The sequence below is a fragment of the Falco naumanni genome, chromosome 10 (genome assembly GCF_017639655.2).
Source record: "Falco naumanni isolate bFalNau1 chromosome 10, bFalNau1.pat, whole genome shotgun sequence".
NCBI classification, from domain to species: Eukaryota; Metazoa; Chordata; class Aves; order Falconiformes; family Falconidae; genus Falco; species Falco naumanni.
In genome coordinates this window covers 21,520,803-21,532,544 of record NC_054063.1, presented here as the reverse complement: position 1 = coordinate 21,532,544, position 11,742 = coordinate 21,520,803, and the positions used below count along the sequence as shown (strand labels likewise).

General features: G+C 46.2%; 1 protein-coding gene across 1 annotated transcript in view; it reads right to left on the bottom strand.

Moving 5' to 3' along the window:
* Window positions 1-6,122: 6,122 nt before the first annotated feature.
* RPRD1B (regulation of nuclear pre-mRNA domain containing 1B) overlaps window positions 6,123-11,742 on the bottom strand; it is a 28,878-nt gene continuing 23,258 nt past the window's right edge. Inside the window, exon 7 of the mRNA XM_040609738.1 lies at window positions 6,123-8,645. Within this exon, the coding sequence (XP_040465672.1) occupies window positions 8,496-8,645 (150 nt within the window). The 3' untranslated portion in view covers window positions 6,123-8,495. The remainder of the gene's footprint in view (window positions 8,646-11,742) is intronic.

Genomic DNA, 11,742 nt, shown 5'->3' with positions numbered 1-11,742 from the left:
GCCAGACCCGGCTCTTCCTGAGCATCCTCCCTGAACAGAGGCACCCAGCAGCTCCTCGCCCAATGCCCAAGCGGGTGCACCCCCAGCCCAGCACTGAGGCTTTGGGTTTATTGCTGTGGCCAGCACTTTGCTGCAGTAAAGCCACGCTGTCAGCCCTGGTTTAGCCACCTCCTCTGCCCTGAGCCACAGAGCCAGCACACCCTGGCATTCCTGGGGTGTTCTGCAGCTCGGGGGTTGTACCCGGAAAAAGCCGTGACCCCTGCGACTTGGCAGCACCTACAGCGTGGGGTAAACCCGTGCTCAGCCTCCACGGCAGCACGGCCCCAGAGGCCAAGGCAGATGCCACATATTTCTGGCGCGTTTCTCCGGTAGCAGAAACAGCACGGTGCTGCGACTGCACAAGGAAGAAGAGAGAAAATTCATACAGGAAATCAGAACAGGTTTTGCACGCCCAGGTTCTCGGGGTTACCTACGGGCAGCTGCCAGCACAGCTGAAGAAAGCGCAGGCCAGCAGCCAAAGGATGAAAACCCATCCTGGGAGCGAGGGAAAAGGGGTGGCTGAGTGCAGGGTTGCAGGAGCAACGGGGGTCAAGCACTTCCCAGAGCACAACCCTCCCACTTTCTCCCCACAAACATCGTGAGAGCCTCCCTGCCTGTTAAACAAACGCCATAAAAAAACCATTACAGAACTGATGGCCTCCAGCTGCAGCCAGGGGCTCCCGCACCCGCAGCGGCCCCAGGCTGAGGGGACACACCAGCCCAGGCACTGCCTGCCCGAACTGGGGGACAGTCTGTAGCAGCCGGGGTCCCCGCTCGGTGGGCATGCACCCGGCTGGGGCTGGGCCCCCTGTCCCGGCCACAATCCGGGGTGGATGGGGGCTGGGAGCATTCCCTACCCAGCACAACCTGTCCTCCAGCTTCCCCTTCTGTTTAAGAGCTAACATCTCCACGTGCAGCTGCTGGCCTCTCCCAGGGCCGGCTGGGTGCCCATGGCCAGACACCCCAGCGCCCGGCTCTGCTCGGCCCGGGGCAGCCCCAGCCTCAGCTTCTGCCCCAGGCAAGTGGCTGGGGTGGGCACTGCCAGGTCAAGGATTTGTGCGTGGCAGCAGGTTATTTGGCTGACAAAATCTTTCGAGATGACCCTCCTCCAGGATGGCCCTGTGGTCCTTCTCCCCCTACCCTGGGGAGGTTTAACCACCACCGCTCTCCATCCTGCTTTCTCGAACACAACCAGAGCGCGCAGCTGGGACCACCACGGGCTGCAGTGGGGATGCCTCCCAGGTCTGGCCCACAGGAGGGCTGAGGAGCTGCCACAAGCAGTTCTGAGGGACAGAAACCCGGAGTGCTCAGCCTGTGGCCTGGGAAGGGGACAGGAACTCCAGGAGAGATGAGGATGGGGGTTCTCTCCTGCAGCCGGGAGCAGGAGCGGTGGGGCCACACCAGCCCCCAGCTCGGGCAGCATCAACCCCTGAGACACAAGTCCCAAGAGCACAGACAGCCCCGAAGGAGCAGCGGGGCCCGAAGGAGTTAATAGCATGAACCCAGCGCTGCCTTCCCTTGTCAGGAACATTCCTCAGAGCCAGCGATGATGCACAGCCCTACTTTAAAGAGCATTTGTTACACACAGCTCTGCTGAGCCAGGCTTCAAGCTGCTCAATGCCTGGTTTAAAAATAACCAGCAGCTCCTCTGGTTCGAAGCTGGGTCCTGATAAAATAAACATTAGCACAGCTATTTCTGAAGGTCACTCCCATCCATCTGAGGCTCAGCAGAGCAAGGCTGCCTTGAGAAATGAACTCGTAAGAGACTCCAAATGCTGCATTTATGGTTTGGCTCTGGGGTTTGGCTCTCTTTAGGGCTCGTTTCTCCCCCATCATCCACAAACCACCACCCCCTTCCAGACTGTTTGCAGAGCTTAATGAATTCCTTAAGGAAGCTCTGCCAAGCCCGTAAGTGTTCGCCCCACACACTTTCTTAGTTGCCCTTTAAGGACTGTGGAGAACAGCATGACTGGTCCTGCAGCCTCTGCGGGGCCTTGCCTGGGCAGAACAGGCACCGTTGGCTGCCATGGCTTGGAGACAGCTGCCCTGCACCATCCCTGGATCACCAAACGCTGTACTGTGCTACATCCACAAGACTCTTTGGCACTCTAACCATGCAAGTGGTAAATTATCAATTAAACATTTACAACATCCGTTCCATGGGAGATTTTGTAATTCAGCATTAGCCTGAGTGCCAAAGCAATGTAAGACTGTTTATGTGTAGAGGAGATGTTATTAATACATCTCAGCTCACCAGAGATGCTGACTTGTCAGGAAGTAACTGCAAACTCATTTTAGACTTGAGGACCTTTAACTTACCTTCATTGATGGATTGAGACTAGAACAAACTACCATAAATCAGAGGGCATGCAAGTGCAATTCTGTGGGACTTTCAGATCCCACCACCTCTCCAAAGCTCTCCCTCCTCTGCAAACACAGATGCGTTTTTACACTCGCTGAACCAAGTGGACACATGAGGCACCAGCAAGCCAAGAGAAAAAACCCCCACAACAAAACCCAGATGGCAAGAGCTCCCACATGAAGCCATCCCCCTTTTTCCAAAGCCATGGGAGGTGGAAGAGACTCCATGGAGTGACACTTCTTTGATAGAGCTCAACCTTTCTATCCCTGCCTGAATCCTTCACGCAGCCCCCAGGAGGGAACAGCCCACCAGCCCAGCCCTGCAGTTTTGGTCCTGGCTCTCCTCTGCTCTGCAGAGGTCCCCATTCTGCCCCTCACATCATTCCTGCCTGAGCTGGACTTGCATAGACAAACCAGTAAGGAGACTGGTGAAAGCCGGCCAGGTGCTTGCAGCAGACGGGCATACTTTCACTCAGCCGCTTGTCTCTTCCCAGAAAAAGACAAGACCCTAAATCTGCTGATTTATTATTAGTTCTCACACTGATTCATTTCAGCAGCAGCATGACACTGGACCATAGTGAGGCAGCCAGGCTGCAACACCACATCGAACCCCCGAGCAAAGGAAAGCTTTAAGACATGCATTTGCAACCACTTTCAAGGGTGCAGGTCTGAAGGGGCTGCAAAATGCCTGCCCCTCACGCTGCCACATGCTTGGTGGGTATTTCTGTGCCCAGATTGCTTATTTGCCCTAAACGTCTCCTCCTCCTGGGGCTGCACGGCTCGCACCCGTGCTGGCTGGTCCCATGGAACCTCCCTGCCCACTCCCCGATAGCTTCCTACCTGCTTGGGGATGGAAGGGAAGCAGCCCCAGCAGCTTGCTGCCACGGCAGGTGCCACATCTGGGCAGGGGCATCCTCAGCGCTTCACCACCACGTTCCTCTGCAAGCCCCAGAACAGCCGCAGCGATGCAGCCCGAGGGAAGCAGAGAGGAGATTTTGCGTTTTCCTTGCTGCTGCCAGCAGTTTGGCTGATCAAAACAAAATAGAAGAACTACTTGAAGCCATTCAATCTCCCAAGACAAGTATTAAGCTTCCCTCACCCAGAGTGTCAGAAAAACTGTGAAGACACTTAAACAGTTTTAGGTGAAGAAAAAATGTTTCATAGTTAACTCTGTGCCAGAAAATACATGAGGCAGATGCAAGGAGAATGCAACTGAGTGTCCTATATTAATACACATTTTTGCCTCCATTCCCTGGACAGCACACAAAACAACTCAAAACCCGAATTTGACGACTGCAGCAGAGTAAATGATTGTCATCTGCTGTGGCAATTAGAGTGGCAGATGTCCCGTCATCTCACTGGAACGGCTGCTTCATTGATTCACGTGGCGGAAGCTGGGCAGTTTAGTAACAAGAATGAGGGGATGCCAACCATAGGATTCAGGGCATGTTCCCAGTGCTGCCACTCTCTTTCCAGGTGAAGCCCACCTCCACGCCTCATCTCCCACCCCTCGCATCGCTGCGCTGCCTACTGGTGCTGGGCATTTTACAGCCAGGAGCACTGATCCCCTCCGTAAGGGCCTCGGGTGCTCCCGCATTAAAAGCCTCCCTGCACTCCGGACCAGCACAACCATGAAGTTTCATCTGCTGCAGCATATGCGGAGGCTTGGTAGGGTATTAGCCTTTATTAAACTTCTTGCTAAATGGTGCTGTGTGAAGCCCCTACTGAAAATACAGATAAAGAAACAATTTTCTACCTACTGTTGCCTTCCAGCAGACTTTTCACACCATTCCTGCAAGTGGAAAACGGGAAGGAAAGAGAAGGCAAAGGCTGCATCAGCTCTCTAGAAGACATGAAGGCATTTACGTTGTAATTCGCACCCATTTCTTTTCAATCCTCTTTCCACAAGACCTTACTTTTCACAATATAATCCCTTAAAGAAGCTTATTTGCTTCTTGGGCTTGCCAGAGCAGCCCCGATGTGGGCACACCAAGGCCCCCACAGGCTCAGCGTGCCGTCGGGCACCGGCCCCCCCACTCCCCCACCTCCTCCTGCCACAAGCCTAAAGCTGTGAAATCCAAGCCTGCAGGTATGTGAAACCTCGATCTTTGATTCTTCCTTTCCAAATCAGGTGCTGCTTCACCCAGCCAGCTTCCTCCACCCCCAGCCCTCCCCACTGCCCACCTGCACCCCAGACCAGCCCTGGCATTCCCTGTACCTCCAGCCTTTCCATCTGACACTTTTTACTTGCTATATTGTAACAGGAACATTTTTATCCCTCCTTGATAAACCACCGATTCAAACTTCAGTTTCATTTTACTTGCCTACGGAGACAAGCATTTACTTTCTAAGACGGTACAAAAATAATGCTTTTAGCGCTAAAGCAAAACCCTTTATCTTTGTACTACAGCAACGTTGAGCCTCCAAAGCTTCCCCGGTTCTTCTGGCTCATTTTCCTTGCTTATCCAAAAATCTCCCAAAATAACAGCTAACCCTAGGAAACGTGGTGGGCCCCAACTTTACAAACCATGGCAACGTTCAAAGAGGAAAAAGGCCGCAGACGCCTGCAGCACTTCCCTAAAAGCAAGTGAACTCCCTGGCCAGCGCCTGCCCCAGCCCCAGCACGCTCACAGACCTTCTCACCTGCTGCAGACGCACAAGCCGGTGTTCGCTCCTCCGCAGCAACCGTGGCGAGCACGCAGAGCGAAGGGAACACCCGCCAGCGCACTGAAGGAGTGAACCACACAGAAAGCTGCATGGCAGTCAAATATTTTTGGAGGTACTTGATTCACCTCTTAAAAAAACCAACCAAACAAAAAAAACCCACAAACCCCCAAAAGTCTCAAAGGCAAGGAAGGACGTCCGGTACAGAGTCACGTTTTATGCCTCTGAAAACCTCACTCTTGTTCCTACAAACATGCCACAAAGGTGGCTTTTCACTGGGAGGAATCACGTCAGACTCTCCTCCTCCCAGACAGCTGCATATCAAACTTCTGCAGGCCTTTTAGGAAAGCGGTACTAAACATAGTCTTTTTAATGGAAGATTTGTAAATTGGTATAAAATTGTAAGCATCTTTACAGATACTCCCCAAGGCTTATGAAACAATTACTCCGTTTGTCCAAAGAGACCATTGCAGAGCAGTTAATTGAGGAACTCCTACGTCCCCCCAAACCTCTAAGAGAATTAACACCCAACACGATGCGAAGACCCCCTCACCCTAAAGCAGTATTTGATTACGTGGTATTGCAGATCCTGCTGCAACAGCAGCTCTCGACGCCTGCACAGGAAAGCCAGTTTCCCAGCTTCCAGGTTTGGCTTTCGTTCATTCCTTTGTATTTTTTTCAAAAGTAATTATTTACATGTCCTCCGTATAACCTAAATTAATTATGAATTAAGAAGCTAGTCTTCTGTATCTGATGCCTCTCGAATCGGAGGTCAGCGCAGGGGAGAATATTTCATTTTTGTTCATTGCAGTAATCGCCCGAGACACCTGCATATTGATTTGGCTCATAAGCTGTCAGAAAGCGTAACTGGGACTTGACGCACTCCAGTGATACTCCACATCTACAAACTCTGGTGTAAGGACTGTTCAGCAGCGACAGCTTCTGACTTTAGAGGACAAAACCCCCGAAACAAAGCCCATGGTGTGCCAGGGCAACACCTGCACTGGGGGGGGGGGGGGGGGGGGGCGGGGAGGGGAAGGGAAGTAAAACCACTACTATTCAATGACACCCTCTTTATTCAAAAATAGATATCTATATGACATTTCAGAATATACTGCTGTCACAAATGGCAGCCTATATGTCTAAATTAATTCCTAAATCAATTCATATACAGATTTAAGCTTCTGTTAAAAAAAGACACACCTTGGGGAAATCTGTTTAACCTTGAGAGAACATCACCCAGTTCACCACATGCCCTTTGCCCAAAAAGCAAAACAAAATTAAAAACCACAGGACTTCATTTAAATTAAGCAAAATAAAACACACATACATATATTTGGAAAAAAAAAATAATCAACATTTCAATTAAAAAAAAAAAAGACATACAACTCTCTCACAGAAAATCTGCCCAAAACAACAGCGTGAGATGTCAACACATTTGCCTAAATAATATTTTTTTATGACAGATTTTTTGTCCTATAATGGATATACATTCAGTCAATGGTCAAAATTAGTATTGGTTCAAACAGCCTCAGGGTAACTCCATAAGCTGAGGCAGGATAGCAATGAGTCTTTTGGTTTGGGTTTTCAAGGTTTTGGGGGTATGTGTGTGGGGGTTTGTTTTCCATTTTTGGCAAAAGCAGAGAGAATGTACAGTGCTTTATCTAAATAATGTTTGGACCATAAATGGCTGTACAATCAAACCAATTCATGGAAAGAATAGTTCTGCCACTGGAAAATTTCCTGTAAACTAAAGCCATATTTCTTGCCTGGGCAGGAAGGGTACAAGGAGTTCTACAAAAAGGACAAAACGAAGTGTCAGTAAGAAAAGGAAGTGAGCTTCTTAACAGCTTAATGACCAAAAAATGCTGTATTATTTAACTGAAAAGGCTACCAGATACCCTGTAAAATAAATTAATGAGGACGCAGAACAAGCTTTGCACTTCTGTAGGTTTCCTCTCAGGTCTTTGACAACAGCAGCTTAAGACTATAGGGAGACACAAACACAGCACACCAACTAATTACAGCCTCTGTGTTAGAAAACCTGTATTACCAGATCAAGTGTTTCCAGAAACTTAAAACGTTTTATAGTGAGAAGTGCTAAATTTCAACAGAATTGTTATCCAAATTGGAATGGTTTTCAGTGATCAGAGTCAAATTGGTTAGACTGAACACACAAACTGAAGTGTAACTACATCCATGGCAGCTAAAACATTAGCTAGCAACATAATGCAATTAAGAGTATTTTAAATTTGCCTTCCCCACCCCCACCCCTTTTCCCAATTATAAAAATCAACTCACAATAATCTGCGACACAAAATTAAGTACATCTTCCTAATATCTACACGCTTGAACATGGTAGATGTGTATACAGGATATGTGCATATATATATGGGTCTATTTTCTAAATAAATAAATATTTATACCACATTTAACTTCTGCGCATCAAATAACTTCACTAAAGCTATGGAGAGGATTTATAGAATAGTATTTTCAACGTAACCATCCTGAGAGTAAATCAGACTGACTGTCACAGGGATATCAACAGTTGCAATACACCATTCTAACCTCTCAGTTCATTAAACCAAAGCTTCTGTGACCATCTAATTTTGTATAATGAAGAGGAAAAATGTGGTATAAATCTAAGGCAGCTAGAACAAAATTTACTTCCACTCATTTAGGTAATATCCAGTTCTGCATTGCTCAGCAGAGTGTAAATTATGAAGCTATCTCTAATTCACAAAGAAAAGCTCTTATTTTTATTGCCTGTGGTGAGTTTCAATTTTATGTACATGCCAAATAGGAACTATGTTCATGTCAGTCCCACAGCAGCATGAGGAACTGTAGACTTAAGAAAAATATTTCTCTGGACCATTGCTCAGTAGATGCCTTCTACTTACAACGACATGGTACGGTACCTGCACATACACACACATCCCTACAAAGCCCACTAGCCACTACTGCTCTCAGAGATGAGGTTCAGAAACCCAGCTAAAACAGGCAAGACTTATTCAGAAATTATACAATTCTTTTACAGAGGAAAAGTATTATATGGTCAAACTTTCGTTGAAAACTTTCCAGGTAAGTATGTACATGATTCTCATGACTTTTTTTTTTTTTTGGGGGGGGGGAGGCGGGGTGGGATGGTAACAAGTGCTAAGAGCAAACAGCAACTAAAAAGTACAGAAAATGAGAAAAGTTTGCCTATATGGACTATCCCTGCTCCCTTTAGAGCTCACAAAAACTCACTCTTCTTCCTCCCCTCAACGTGAGCGAGTGTACACAGAGGGTGAGCATGAGCAGTCAAGAGGTTGAAAGCAGGGTCTGCAAGTTCCTTCCTACTGTAGGTCTTGGAAGACTGGATTTCCAGTCAACACCAGAGTCTTCTTACTTCTGCTGGTAATAATGGAAACTGGGGGACACCGTTTGTTCTAGTCTGTTGAAAACAGGTCACCAGCAGACGGCAGAGGTGCCAGACCTCCTGTGACATTGGGCAGCAGTGACAGATCTGGAAGGCTCTGGATGTGGGATTTCAGCTCCTTGCGGACCTGGGTTACCCGAGCAAGCTTCTGTTTATATTCCTGAGGGAAAGAGACAAGAGAATGAAGATTAAGCACAGGTTAATTAACAGTGCTTTTAGCTAAGCCAGGAGTATTTTCCAGGTGAGGATTCTGAAAGAAGGTGACAAGGTACTGTTTTTCTGAGCAACTGCTGGCATTGCTGCAGACTCTGTCATCTGCACCCAAATTCACAGCCTGTCCCCAGGCTTCGGCATCCCTAAACCACTACTCCTGCCCTGTGTTACTTTTAACAGAAGCTATGTAAAATACCCCCAAACCTACACCCCCTGGGGCCCGTTGGAGTATTTGAGAGAAGTGCCATTACGTAGTTGCTCCGTTCCTGTGTTCTTCCCCAGGCTACTGACTTCCACCCGCTGCCAGGGCGTTCCTCACACCTCTACCCAGACAGGCAGCACAGAGCTATTACTACTACTGTGCTGCTAAGTATATTTTTTTTTCTCCACACTGGATTAATTTTGAATATTTAGATAATCCAATTTTCCCTTTCAAGTCATTAAATCAAACCTAAATTTTGGTTGTGAAACCAGAGAGGTTGGTCTCCTCTCTGAGCTGTTAAGACAACTGGTGTCAGCAACCACAATAAATGTACCGTGAGACTGGCATGTTAGCAAACAATACAGAAATGTGTGTACGATCACTAAATGTCAACCAGAGAAAGATATATCCACACTGGGTTGAAACCAAGCAAAATACATACACTAAAATTTTCAGAATTTTATTACAAAGGGAAAAAAACAGTACGTTCTAAAATCCCTGACGAGGAAATTTTCAAGCAGTTTTTCCACAAATGAGGTCTGGACTGAGCATTAGAAGCCAAGTAAGAAATATCTATCCATCTTCAGAAACCTCCACAATCTAAGAGACACCAGGTAACAGTGAATAGTATTTCATAGGGAGAAGACAAGAGGAAAAGTTTGCACCCTGAAAATGCAAGAAAGAACCGTACCTTGTCAAATTACATTTAAAGGCCATCTAAGAGTACATCAACACACATCTAAGTTATCCAACACAAAAGATCAATTAAAATTTGATGTTTATGTAATTTTCAAAGCTTTGTGATTCTAAAGATCTAAGCAACAGTCACAGAAGACAGCTACTGAATTAACCAAAAACCAGTACCACATAATTTCTTTTGAAATGCACCAGTCTTTACCCAACTATCCACAGCATATTTTTCGTGGCATCTCTAGCATGCAGGAAAAGAAAACAATGAGCTTAAGAAAAATCATACACAGAATAGGCTTCCATACAGTCAGTTGTAACATTAACTTTTCATTTCTTAATTACCTGGCAAAGAGAACAGTTTACTAGAGAATCTAAGTTCATCTTTGAAGATCAAATAAAACCAGGCACACATTTAATCAAAACATCTTTCTGAAGTTTACAACTTTAATCCAGTCTTTCTAACCTCCTCAGTGATGGAAATTCTCTTTACCTTCTCTAAATATCAAAGCACAGCAGTTCCTGCAGGGTTACAAGCGATGAGTTTACACTCTCTGTGTTTCATTACTTTGAATTAGAACAGTGAAAGCAGCAGTCAGTTGCAACAGCTCAGAACAGCCCTATGCCTGGAATGGCTACATAAACATATTCCATGAACTTCCTGCCAGCACCAAATAATGTCCTCTAACAGCCCATTTCAAACTTCAATCCTTTTATGAGGCTCAGTGAGTTAACACACCATCATAACCAAACACTTCTGTTAATGTACATAGGATATATACCGAAATAATCAAGTTCAAACAAAGCCCTAGCAGCTTCATAAACTGAAATGTACTGCTCTCAAGCCTAGAGGAGAACAGCAACAAAAGAAACCCTCAGGGAAGATACACCTATTAATTTAGGATCGTGAGGATTTGTTTTGTTTTAATGGAAGACAAAGAATCAGGATCAAAATAACAATGCACCCCATATCCCTAGTCATACCATTTTGGGAATACAAGGAAATATATAGGGAAAGAAGTCAAAGTCATATTATGAAGACAGAGAACAAAACCAGGAAGACACCCCAGATTAAGCATGAATCCAGAATAAAAGCAGATAAAGAGGCAAGCCACGGAAGTACTGTATTCCGACACGTGGCGTACTTCTCCAAGAGAAGACGGAAGCCAACGCTGGGGAAAGAGAGTGACGGTAAATGGAGCGCTCTGCTCAAGGCTGGCACGTCACGAGTAACATGAGGCAGGGAGACCGCAGAACACCAGCTCCTGCATACAGGGATAGAGACGACTGCAAAACTATTTATTGTATTATTGCATTCCAAATGCTTACAGACAGAAGGTGAAAGAGACAGAAGGATTCAGAGGCTGCTTTTCGCCACCGCAGAAGACTGTCTTACAAATAAATAAATAATTAATAATTCAGGACATTGTCAGGGAGTGATGAGTATCGAGCCAGGAAAGAAAAATGAAGTGCTTTCTCAAGAATGCCAAACTCTGTCAAGAGTGAGTATCTGCAGGGTTGTTTGGTTTTTTTTTTTTTTTCTGTAGGAATTCTTTGTAAACATAGGAAAGAAATCAAGAAGGGGAAGGCACCTGGCAAGTCCAAGTCTGATAAATGGGTAGAAGGTGCAAATTCCAAGCATAAGCCAAAAAAACCCACTCTTAAATACTGCTTGAATTGCCAAGATCCATGCACAAGAATCCTGTAAAGAACAGGTACAATGCCATGTTTACCTCTACAGGAACACTAACGTCCTGCCACTTGCAGAGCAAAACCGACAAGAGGACCAGGATGTGCTACTGCTAGTGAATCACCAGTGCTAGGACATGATGCTTTTTTAGCTGAAGACAATTTCTGTGACTATTACAATTGTATTAGATGTAAACAGTATTTCTTTCCTGATAGAACTATTTAGGGGAGTGAGAATCTTTCCAATGCCTTGCTTGATAGCCCACTGCTGAGAAATCACACCAACAAATGAGGAACCACTAAGATATATGCAAACCATACTTCTGTTTCGGTTTTTATGCTACGGCAAACATACAGACTCAGAACCAATTCCCCTGCACATTAACAGCAGCAACCTGTTCCCAGATTTACAAGAGCTCTGAATGTTTAGGAAAATACTGCTCTTAACATACGCCCAGTTTTTAGG